General features: G+C 31.1%; 1 protein-coding gene across 5 annotated transcripts in view; it reads left to right on the forward strand.

The window, feature by feature from the left end:
* The window catches only part of rdgC (retinal degeneration C), a 968,675-nt gene that overhangs the window by 706,751 nt on the left and 248,278 nt on the right, over window positions 1–13,646 (forward strand). For all 5 annotated transcript variants that reach the window (XM_075358273.1, XM_075358271.1, XM_075358272.1 and 2 more), the window contains one exon: window positions 6,364–6,549. In XM_075358273.1, coding sequence (XP_075214388.1) covers window positions 6,364–6,549 — 186 coding nt within the window. The remainder of the gene's footprint in view (window positions 1–6,363; window positions 6,550–13,646) is intronic.

A 13,646-nucleotide genomic window follows, 5' to 3' on the forward strand; every position in this document is an offset into this window, starting at 1 on the left:
ATAATAATAAAAAAAATTGATGGAAAGTGCAAATTATTATGTAATTAATTTACATCAATACCAACGGGCCATGATTAATAATAAAAACAAAATTCTTTACTGACGCTTGAGAATAGTATTGGATGTAATTTTAGGAGAAATTTATTTCTCTCTTGAAATGAAAATTTAAAAAAATGAATTACTTCAAAAACATGTAATAAAAAATTTACGTTACTCGATGACTAATGTTACCCAAGAATATTATTGTTATACATATTGAAGAATACTTCTTTCATTCAGCCATATTAAAAATAATAATAGCGTCGTTTTAATTAAAAGTATGTTTTAATTTGTAACGAATTTATAATAAATTTACTTCTTGAATTACTGATGCTAGTGGAAAATTTAATACTTCAGTAAGCAGACAAAGCTTAGAATCACGCATCTTCGTTTTTCATAAAAACAATAAAATTAAAAATTTTTATTGTATATTCTCCAGTATACATATTCAAATGATAATGAAAGAATTTCATCTTATCCTGTTGCTTCAAGTGAAGTGCAATACCTCTCCATTCTTTCTGTTATCTCTTTCCTTCGTTCTTCAGTAAGTTCAGCTCTGTTCTCGCGTTTTGGCGCTTTTTTATTTTCACCCTTTAATAACAAAAAAGGAGATAAGTTTCTTCAATTAGCTTCATTTCTTTTAGGTATTATTGGACTTCTGTGAACCATTTCCCATTTTCTTTTTTTTTAACTTAGGAAGAAATCAAAAATTTCTTTAGTCAATATATTATAATTTATTTTAAATAAATGTGCGGAAAATTTAATTGTTCTTTTCCTTATCGTGTCGTGACAGTTTTTCAACTTTAGTATAAAGTTTATTATTTGGAATTAATTTTCCCTCATTATTTTGAAATTTAAGAACTAAACCTTTTCTTATAATTTTCCTTTCTTTTTCTTATATCTTGTAAACCTTTATTACACACTTTTACGGTTTTTGTATTGTAAAATTATATAAATTTATAAAAATCTGTTTTACTACTTTTGTATTTTGAAATATTAGCAGCGATTAATTTTAGTTTTATTCTAAAAATATCGATTAACAAATATTTTTACCATTCTTATAAAGAACCGTTCATAGCAATATAAACTGAACGAATACGTGAGATTTTACTAGTTGATATTTACACAGTCTTACGCAGTTCCTGACTAATTGGAGACGGTATATGCGTTTGGGGTAAAAGGTTGTGTATGTCTGTTACCGTTTTCCTAAAAAATTACTGGACCTATTTCGATGTGGTTTTTTTCATTAAATAGGTACCATTTCAGAGCAGATTATTTGGCATGTTTTACTGTTATAGGCCGCCAGAAGGTGCTGCAGTAGATATGTTTCTTCAAAACGGCTGTGGGTTTTAAAAATTTTTAATTTTATCACTTGTTATCGATTTCATTTACGTATGATACTAGAATTTGATGGAAATTTATAATAATTATTATTACCTGTCAACCTACTTTATTTCAGGATAACTTTAAAAAAAAATTGTATTATACGTTTTTCAGGTACTTTAAACTATTTGATGAGGTACTACATAAGTAGGTTTTAAATACGGTGTACTTAATTTTCTCTTTATCTAAGTAAAATGGTTTTAATGTCTGCTATTATTAATCTAATAACATTAAATTGTTCTCTGTAATATAAAACATAATTCTAGTAATGAATACTTGATAGAATGAAGTATTTACATCATCTAAACAGAATTCCACTTAATTATATTAAGAGCAATGTAATCAGCAAATTAATAATAATAGCAGAGCAGGAAGATTAAGTCGATTGAAAGCTATGTTACACGATGACATTAGGCTTTGTATTAAATTAGTCTAAGCAATTCTATAGATAATTAATCTGTCAGTTAAACTTCTTTTACGCTTATTACCGTTGATAAATAAATAATAATGTGAATGAAACAGCCAAGCCAATTAGATGGTTATTATAATTCCTAATGAATTATTTAGCAATGAGTCAATAAATAATTCAGTATTTAATTATTTTCTTTTATGCCTATTAGTATTTTCATTTATCTCATTAAATAGGATACATTTGTTGAATTTATTATACAATTATTATAATCTACGAGTATTATAAACCCTATACAAATTTTGTATGTATAATTATGTTGTAATTTTCTCATTATCAATTATTTCAAACTAATTTCAATCTTATTATACCCTCTCCTCTAATTATGTGATGTAATTCTACAACTTAGGTACTGGATAAACGTTTATGTATGAGGTTAATACTGTGACATATCACAAAACTGAACAAGAAATATTATTCCTTTAAAAATTTTGTACCTGTTCTCAGATTGTTCTTTAATTTCTTGAGAAAAATTAGTTTTCCAATTTAACGCTTTTGATTAGTTAATATACTAATCCTACCTCCTTGAAATCCTACCTCCTGGTATTTGCAAGGATTATAGAAGAAATAAGTTTTCTTAACAAAAAGTAGTCTTTTAGACATTTATTTGAGATTATTTACATCATGTCCCGGTTCCTATATACATTTTCCTTTATCAACATCCATTCCTTCTCGGTTTTTTTATCCATAATTCCACAAAACTTTTGAAAGTGATTTTTCCTAACTTTTACTGATTATTTTCAGACTCTAAAATAATCATAATATAGGTGAAATCTAACGATATTTTTTTTTTTAAATAACGTTCAAATTACCCCGTAATTGAATTGTTTATTTCTAAAACTAGTTATGTGCAATGAAATTAAAATGGAAAGTAGCGGGTTTTTGAAATAAACTATTCAGTTTTTATTTGCCAATTTGGAAATTCAAAAGCTGGTGATATTTTACGATATCATTAATACAAAATTTATCTCAATCCGATACGAAAATATATTTCCCAGTAAAAGTGTTTTAAACTTATTCACAAAATAACAGGGAATGGTGAATAGACGAGTCTTAAAATATATCTCATTACAAACGGTTTTAAATAGTCATCTCTACTTCTAAAATACTCGACTAGATTCAAAAGTTACTGGAAAACCTTGAGTACTCGCACACCCATAATATACATATATATAACCAGCATAAATACTTACTCGTTGTGCAAATTGTTAGATGATTATTTGAAATTTGCAGCTCTGCTTTAAATACTTATTAAATCCAGTTGATTTTGTTTCAGCGGGATCTAGCTAGATCTTTATCTAATTTGGATAAGATCTGGTTAGATTTAATTGGTTGCCCATTGTGCAGGAACCAAATTACATTTTTAAGCACTCTGCTGTTTCTTTCATTCACGTTTACATAGTTGTATGCCTAGGCTATTCAAATGTTCGTAAAATAATAATATTCCAAAATGTTTAAAAGATCAAACATTAAAATACTGTAATTACATATAAATTTCAACTGTACTTTCTTACAGCGAATTCGACGTACTGCACTAGCACACTCGAGATATCATTGTCCTTTTCCATTAAAAACGATCACAGTAGAGATATTCCGAGTACGCCCCACTCCAGTGATTTGAATCGAGTATCTTCCTCCTGTATCACTCATACGTGTAGACTGTAGAGAAAAAGTAAGATAAAATATGCCCGCTGACATTTCTAATAAAAATTAAGCCGCAAACTGTCAACAGAAATCATGATTGAATCAAATGCTAAACATTTTCCTAAATTTAGAAGAGCCTGGAGAACGAGACAAGAATCACGAAAAAAGATATGCTCTCCAAAAGCGCGACATCTGGTCAAACTGATTGTGTATGTATTTGAATTTTTTGAAACCACCAGAAATTAAAAGATATGTTTATAATAATTTTTAATATTCGAAGGTTGTAAATTGAAAAATACGTTTTTGATGTTCAAGAATCACCGAAGAATTCGTGCACAAAGTTAAACTTCAAATATACACTTTACTATTGTTTATCTCAAACTTGAATTTGATGTATAATTTACGAAAAGAGTTTGTGAGCTCTAAAGCAAATGAAAAACAACAAAGCAAGTGGAGAAAATTTCCAGACTGCAGAATTATGAAAGAACGCGTCAAAAAAAGTACAGAGAAATCTCCACAAAGAAATGGTAAAAATATGGCACAAAGAGGAATTTCCGGAAGAATGGAAAACCGCAGTAATCCATCCTTTACATAAAAAAGGTGATAAAACCAACCCTGACAACTATAGGGGAATTTCCTTACTAGATTGCACTTACAAAATTCTATCAAGAATAATTTACAACAGAATCAAAGACCAACTGGAACAAGAACTAGGAGAATACCAAGGGGGATTTAGACCATGGCGAGCCTGCCCAGAACAAATTCTAAATTTAAAATTAATTATAGGGTATCATAAACTAAGGAATAAAGAACTGGTTGTGACTTTTATTGATTTCAAGAAAGCATATGATTGTGTACATCGAGAATCCCTGCTAAAAATCCAGAGAAATTTAGGGCTTCACCCAAAACTAGTCAAAATCATCGGACTAACACTAACGGATACCAAATCCAAGGTTAAATTCAGGGGAGAAATATCTGATCCATTCGACATCAAAACAGGACTGAGAGAAGGAGATGGACTGTCACCGCTTTTATTCAACTGTGCCCCATGAATTTATAATACGGGATTGGAAAAAATTAAATACAGACAACGTCAAAATTGGAAAAGGTATCTTAGTAAATTGCCTAGGCTTTGCGGACGATTTAGCCCTACTATCCCAAAATATAGAAGAGGCCAGATAGCAACTGTCAACACTGGAAGAGATTGCAGGAAAAATTGGTCTAAAAATTTCATACGAAAAAACCAAAATTATGGTAAGCACCCATTATGCATAACCAAAGTAAAAATAAACAATAATGACATAGAACTAGTAGAAAACTTTAAATATTTGGGAGAAAACATCACGCACAACCTCCAAGAAAATCCAAACTGGAATGAAAGAATAAATAAACTCATCAAAGCCACAATAAAAACACAAAACATCTATAACAAAAAATGCACGTCCATAAACACAAAAATAAGACATTATAACTCAGTTATCCGACCGGAAATACTTTACGGATGCGAAACCATATTTGGACCGTACCAGACAAGGTTTACCGACAAACTGGAAAAGATTGAAAGACAGATTCTACGACGATGCATCGGGAAAAACATTAAAAAAGACGGTATTTGTAGAATTATTCCAAACGAAGAGATTTACAAAACTATCATCCCGATAACTAATAAATTTAGAAAGAAGAGAATTTCCTTTCTAGGACATATTTTCAGAATGGAAGAGACCAGACTCATCAGACGGATAATCGAACTTTTCTGGAACAAGAAAAGCAGACCGAACTGGTTATACGAAGTACAGAAAGACATGGAGGAATTAGACATAACCCGTGAAAACCTAAAAACGAAAACCGGAAACTATGAGAAATTAAAAAATAAAGAAACAAGATTCCTATCAAAACCCAAGAAAACAATAAGCCGGGTGTACTCTGAACAAAAAAGGACAAGATCTGAAACCCTTAGAAATTACTGGCAAAAAAGAAAAGCCGAAAAACAAAAAATCAGCAAGAAAAGAAAGAACTTGCCAAAAAAAAAAATGAACTAAAGTGATCCATTATGGTCTTAAAAGTAATAAAAAAAAAAAAATAATAATAATAATAAAGATCCCCATTTGAGATAATAAAAATCATTATTAGAGCTTTTAATTTTTTTGTCTTTTTATGTTTTTATTGTCAAACTTTTTCAAATGTATACCCTCAGCGATTAAATTAAAAGAAACCTTTACTAAAAAATGATTGGAGCCCAAGGAGAAATTTCGAAATTTCTCTAAATCGATCTTGCCCAAGTAAATTCCAATTAATTAATTAATTTTAGTCAGGAAGAGGATGACAACTAATTCATTTAAACTTTCTTTTTTCCTGTTTAGCCTCCGGTAACTACCGTTTAGATAATTCTTCAGAGGATGAATGAGGATGATATGTATGAGTGTGAATGAAGTGTAGTCTTGTACATTCTCAGTTCGACCGTTCCTGAGATGTGTGGTTTAATTCATATTAAACTAACATAAAATAGGTAACCGGATTAAGAAACTTCCTAATAGCATTCATTGTTTTTATATTGTCTATCGATTCTTTCAGTATGATTGTTCAATGAAACTCCTGTATTTGCTTTCACTGATTTAAATAATAAAAAGTTTAACAATGCATTTTTATCATCAGAACATGTTTATATTTGTTTTTCATGCTTTGTTTACGCTAGCATATTTACAACAATAAATTTATCCAAATATGAAGATAAAATTCAGGATTTAATGCTAGGAGAGTTGAAATTTATACTTATATTAAATATTATTATTTACATATTAGAAATGAATAAATGAAAATTTTGTTTCCAGGTTTTCGACTTATTGTGGAGCGATCCTCAAGGAGGTGATGGATGCGTTCCAAACTCTCTAAGAGGAGCTGGTACTTACTTTGGACCGGATGTAACAGAAAATTTTTTACACAAGCACGGTTTAACTCTTCTAGTTAGATCTCATGAATGTAAACTCGATGGATACGAACTGACTCATGGTAGCAAGGTAAAAGATCAGATAAATTATGTATATCAGCTTATAAAGTATGTATGAACCGTTCTCTAACACTCTGTAGAAAGAGCGAACGTTATACAAAATGTTTTTGGTTCGATTATTATTATAGAGAACGTTTTAACTGCGGTTCATTAACCTCTAATTTATAGTAAAACGTCTTAAATTTTGGGCTTCTTCCTGGTATAGAGATCGCGACTTCGAACAACTGATTGTCATTAAACGACGATAAGAACAACATTGCGTTATTATAATGATTCCTCACGTCTTTTGTGATATCTAAATAGTGTTCAACCAATATCTTTAAACCGCCGTTTGGTAAGGGATAAAACATATCGGAAATGTGTGATGATGTAAGAGGCGCTATCAACCCAATGGGTAAGAAAACAAGGCAAGTAATTTGTATAAAGGAATGCTTCAATGACTTTTTAAAAGAGTACATTCAAAATATGCAGAAGAACATTGTGTTTCTTCGAGACATTAATTGTCAACTTGAAAATAGGCTAAAGATTCCTAAACAAAAATTCTTACCCGTTCAAAGAATCGGTTGCATTGAAGAAGAGTATTATTAAATCTCGCATTAAACTAGTTCTAATTAGCGGGTAACAAGTGGCATCTAGTTTTCAGCTAAATTCCACTGGAAGATAAGGCCTAAATATAAGAATTGTTTAAAATTTCTATTATCTCTGTAAGATTATAACAGATTAATATTAAATAATATATATATATATAACAATTAATTAAAAATTTTCTACCTATGTATCATTAAATATTAAACTGCTTTTTTATTTTAAAAAAATTTGGGAGCTGATTTTTGTTACATGAAAAATCAAAAATAGTCCTAAAAATGTCAAACATTTATAACCCGATTATTGTTAAGTTGATTGTCGTCATTGTCGATAGTAATATAGATATCAAAATCAATCTTCTTTTTTTCAAATGAATCAAATACCAAAAATTATTGGAAGATTGTAACTTTGAGTTTCTACTCCATCTTAAGGAAAATATAAAAAAATATTTTTTTCAAAAACATTTACATTGTTTTCACTTTCCGGCAACGACGTTAGCTCATAACATTTTATTGTAAACAAAATTTCATTGTGGGTAAGTTGTTTTCCCAGATACGATTAGAAGAAACCAGTTTTTTTGTATTAATCGATAGAGAAAATCATTCAAATTCTAAAAGAGAAAATAATAATTCATTACAAATATAGAAACATTTATTTCTTTTCTTAAAACATACAAAATACATACATAATATTCTTAATTTCAATTTTAAGGCGGCTTAAAGTAAATATTTTTCCTGAATCTCCTCAAATGGAGACGATAGTGAGCCCTGCAAAGTATATACAACTATTTCTGACACTCAGTTCTTTACTTTAGATACTTTACATGCAACATAGTCATAAGAAAAACAAGGCCTTCGTGTAATGCAATAAATTAATTTACCCTTAAGAAATAAAACAAAAAAAACTTTACAAATGCACAATGGGCTCAAGCGATGGCCAAAAACCCGTTCTATGAGTTGAACAACTAAGTAAGGTTTTTCAGCCGCACAACATAAGGAGAAATGATGAAGTAGAATTACTTGAATACTTTTGGACAGCCCAGTTTCTCTGTGTCTTCACATAAAACCTTTTTTATCAAAAGAAATTTTTCATGAGATCAACTCATGAGAAATTTCCTTTCTCCTTTCGTAACTTTCACTAGAGTAGATAGAAGCGAAGTTATCAGAAGGTATCAATGAGGAATAAGAAGTCGACTTAAGACTAGTTTCATCTATAGGATTTACCACCTTGGTTATGATGATATCAAACCGTTAATAAGAACGTAGATAAAAAAAAAATTGGAATTAAATTTTGAATTATATTAAAAAAATAAATTCATTCAATTATATAAACCGGGCTGGTGTAATGGTTAACTTGTCGTAACAAATCAGTTGTTTAACAGCTGATTTTCGAAGTCGAAGGTTCTGAGGTTCACACCTAGTAAACGTTAATTGCTTTTATTCGGATTTGAATGCTATACACCGGTATACTTTGGTGGTCGGTGCTCAATTAATCACATGTGTCAAAAATGGGCGGCCTTAGACTCTACAAGACCTTAGTTATATGTCATACATATTCTCATCGGCCCGGGGAGGGGTATTGCTTATTGTTCACTTGTTATAATACATATAATTGAAGCCACGCCTCAAATGAGGAACCCCAAAGTGATCCTTCACCGGGACAACGGTCTTCCTTTGCCCCCCTCATCGAAGTTCGATCAGAACAAAAAGGGAGTCCTGTTCAATCACCGGCCGCTTAGCCCTCTACCACCGCCGGATCGATGCCTCTCCCTTCTTCATTTATCGAGGTTTACTCAGTAGCGGCTCCTCACACCTGATCTCCTCAGTTCTACAAGACTGTCACTTTCAGAACTCTCTGACTCAGCCTCATAGACAATAACTCTGGAGGGCCTCCCCCCAACCGGAGTGAAAACCTCCGGAGGGACATCCCCGGCCTGATCTTGTTCGGCCATAGTCCAACAAAAAAAAAAACAAAATACAAATACACGAAATCGGTTAATTAATTTAGATCAGTCGGTGATTCAAATTAATTCGATTAACAAAATGTCCGATTAACAAAGAATATCCGGAAAACACAAAAAAATAGAACTCTTCAAGTATAAAGAAAATCTCAAGTCCAAAAAAACATTAATAAAACAACACTGCGTGAGGGAATTTATTTCTAAAAATTTCCCTGCTTGAAACAACTGATAGAAAAAATAAAACTTTATAAACATAAGTTTATAAAAAGTTCGAGTAAACGTAAAGAAACCAAAAAATAATATAACCAGCTGGGTAACTAGTCAACAAGCCTTAGTTACTTTAGGACAAAGAATTAAAATAAGGTTTAATAGCATAAAAAAAACACTAAATTAACCACGAAACGGCAAATAACGCCAAAATGACAGTTAATATGAAATTACAGACCGATAAAACGACACAGATCACTAATTAGCCTGTAAAGAAAAGTTAGCAGTACGGTATTAACACAAAATAATGAAAAAAAAACATAACGTAAAATAACCAAACGAAACAAAAACAGAACAACGAAGGAAACAACGAATAACAAAAAGAACCACAAGAAACGAGAAAAGGAAGACAAAGTGGGGCATTCAAAGACAGAGCAACAGAAACACGTCGGTACTCGCACAGATTACTTTTTCCTGTTTAGCCTCCGGGAATCGCCGTCAGGTATTATTTCCGAGGATGAATTTGGATGATATATATGAGTGTAATCGTAGTCTTGTACAGTCTCAGATCGACCATTTCTGAGATGTGTGGTTAATTGAAACCCAAGCACCAAAAAACACCGGTATCCACTATCTAGTATTCAAATACGTATGAAAGTAACTGCCTTTACTACGATTTGAACCTTAGAACTCAACTTCGAAATCAGCTGATTTGCGAAGACGTGTTCACCACTAGACCAACCCGTTGGGTTCCAGATTTCTTACGTATTTTTTTTTTTTTTTTGTTTAACCTCCGGGTCCGCAGTTAAGCATTACTGCAGAGGATGAGATGAATGATCTGTAGCGTTTTTTAAAAATGCCATGCCTCACCGCGATTCGAACACGGGACCTCTGGGTGAAAGACCGAGACGCGCCACAGAGGCCGGCAGATTGCTTACTAAGATTATTAAAATAACACTTGGTATGGTATATAATGACTTCATTAAAATAAAAAGAGTGGGCAATAAATATTATTTTTTCTTCCCGAAACTGAAAAACCAAAATCTCTTGAAACTCAAATACTGTATAAGATAAATTTCGTTGGAAGTTCGGGAAAGTTAAAAATTTATATATATTATAGAGATTATTATGTTATTTTGTTAATATGTATGAAAATAATTTTAAAAAACTATTCCTTAAAAATTATCAGGGAAACGTAAATTTCTCAGCAATTTTGAAGTTCAAAAAATACTGTATCCGTAGAGATAAAAATTGTTAATTATAGTTACACTATAAAGAAAGTTGCGACTTAAGTGGTTTTTTGGTGTAATTTTCAATAGATTGAAGTAACTGATAATTGTACTTCAATAAGGTCATAAAACTGCAGATTATATTTTACCGTACAACTGAGAATATGATTTTGTTAAAAAAAGGCATCGGCTGAATAGTAAACATCAACACATTTAGAATATGCATTTATGATTAATACATCGTTTACATTCTTAAATGGTTCTTATGGCACAACAGCAAAAGAAAACTCGTTCGATAGTGAAAAGAATAAAATTAATATACCTAAATATGTAAGAACAGTGTATAAAATATTTCAAATTTTTATGTGAAGATTCCAAATTATGTGGAGAAGCAAGACGATCAGTAGAGATTTTTTTTATGAATAATTTCGTAAAGAGAAAATATCTTTGATCCATTGATATTCTAAAAGGGAAAAGAAAGATGCGTTTTAAAATTTAAACTAATTTTGGAGAGGGATTTTTCTGAAACCGTTTATTAATAATACTCTTAGTTATTATTTTTTTAAATTAATTAAATAAAGGATTGTTGAAAGGTATAATCGATCATCAGGTAAAAATCGTTTTTATCTTCTTTTCTTTTTATTTGATATCCTAGCTCAAACTACGGTTCAGAGACCGTTACACGTATTCTTGAAAAATACTTTTGTATTGTATCATTATAGGCTTAATATCACAATAGAGGCACCTACTCAAAGGGCATATTATAGCTACTCCCAGCAAAAAGTGAAGAAGTAAGAAAAGTGGTAATGAAACAAACTCCCCTAGCCGTCAAGCCCTCTAATAGCGTCGGAGATTGTATAGAATAAGTGTTAAGCAAGAAAGGTTGATAGACAGTTTTAAAGAGAGTAGTGTTAGAAACAGGGTAAACAGTTCCACTCAAGAATATTAGACTGCAACGCATATAACGTAAAAGCTGCGGAGTTCATAAGCGGTGACTTTTCAAAACATTAATACTCTAATTACTTATAAACAAAAAATTAATTATAATGTAAAAAAATATTGTCGTTAATAATCATAGAATACAAATAAAAAACGGAGCGTTTTTAAGTGTTTTATAAATTATAAAACCTATGTTTTTTTTTTATTTTTTTTAGATAATCATTTGTTGAGATAATCGATTGATAACTATTATAAAATTACAACTTAAAAACTTCTGAATATTTTGTTTTCCTTCCACAAATAATTTTAACCGAATTGAATACTGGTTTTATAATAAATTATACTCGATAAATTACTTATATTTATGCTATGAAATACTTGAAAACTGATGGTTAAAATATAAACTAATTAATTTAAAAAAATTTGTTGCATGAAAGCAGTCATCATGTGATTATGGCGATTCTTCCCGTAATCATCCTCACATGCATTCCAATTGCTTAGAGAGCGTCGGAGACTCCCATTCAAACTCGTTTTAATGGAATAATTTGTCTCGTTTCCCAGTCTTTATTAGGGTAAATAATCGTTCATTCTTTTCGCTTATTTATAATCCCTTCTTCTCCGAAGTTTTTTCGATAGTTCTGTTAACACACCCATCGAGTCTATAATAAAAATGTAGAAACTACTTTAAGCTATCGGGTGTTTTCAATCGATCGCTATACTGGAAGTTTCTCTTTCATACGTATTTGGAGAATTGTTTCTCATTCGGTGGAAATAAGGAAAAGCATAAACCTAGATCTAAGGGGTTTTTGTAATAAATTCAGGCGTATTAGTACAATATAGTGAAATCATTTTATCGTTCACATATGATACTACACACTATAATTCCATTACGGACTATAAATTCAGAGATATTTGATCTGATTCATGGAATGTAGTTATGCACAACTAGTATTATCTTGTAGCAAGTGTTGGAAATGTCCATCATATTCCTGAAGGCAGATCCGAACTCTTCGTACCGTTATTTTTTGGCATCCTTGGCAGGACCAGGCTAATGGAACTCGTCTCAAAAATTTGGTACTAGGGTTTGGGACCTGCCTTCAGGAAAGCGATAGATATTTCCAACACTTGTTGAAAGACATTACCGGTTGTGCATAACTACATTTCATGAATCATGAATCATGGTGTGCACGATAAAATGATTCACTATATAATACATAATAGGAAAACGGGGTTACATGTTTAGTATATACCCTTACATAGTTTTACTCGTTCTTATTAAAATAATTGTAGCTTTGTTATTTTATAAAACTCATTTTTAATTTTAAAAAAACTTTCTTGAGCAAATCAAATTTGTAATATTTTTTGCCAAACTCCTGGCTATTAATTGAAGTCTTAATATAACTGACAAAATGCACCCTGCTGTTTTATAAATTTTAACATGTCATTTGCAACTAAGTAACGTGAAGAAACGTGAAAGCAACGAAAGCGTCACTAAAACAAAATTTAGAAAATATTTCTACTAAATTCGCCGTATCAGGCAGTTATTATTTTTTTTTTTAATTGATGACTATAAAATGAACGTAAAAACTAAAACCTTTTACGCGTTTTTATTTTACAAATTCTTTAACATGAAATAACTACTTAAAATGAGTTCCAGCCAATAATGTAAACATTTATAGCTTTTGAAAAATTCTACGCCTGACCGAATTCGGACCCGGGTACTTAGGATGAATATAACGGAGACGCTGCAAAAATACTTTTATTAAATTTTAGCCGGATCATTACCCAATTTTTGTTAAAGCAATTCTACGATCAACCACCTACAGGCTTCATTGCCAGTCGCCATACACCTTGATTGTTCGCAAACAATTCTTGTTCTGTGTCAGTAATTTTTCTGATAATTTGGGCAATGCAGGTGAATAATTTGATTAGCAAATTCCCCAAAACCTTCCCCCAATTTGTAAATGAGAAATATTCAGTAGTTTAAATTGTTTAATTATAATTATTTACATTTAAGTACACACACACGCCCCCCTCTCTCCCTCCCTCTCTCACTCTCTCTCTCTCTCTCTCTCTCTCTCTCTCTCTGTGTGTGTGTGTGTGTGTGCGCGCGCGTGTGTGTGTGTGTGTGTGTGAGAGAGAGAGAACAAAAACTAGTTACGTGTAGATCAAGGAAACAGTTTTACG

Source organism: Lycorma delicatula, chromosome 2, assembly GCF_047948215.1.
Source record: "Lycorma delicatula isolate Av1 chromosome 2, ASM4794821v1, whole genome shotgun sequence".
Taxonomy (NCBI): Eukaryota; Metazoa; Arthropoda; class Insecta; order Hemiptera; family Fulgoridae; genus Lycorma; species Lycorma delicatula.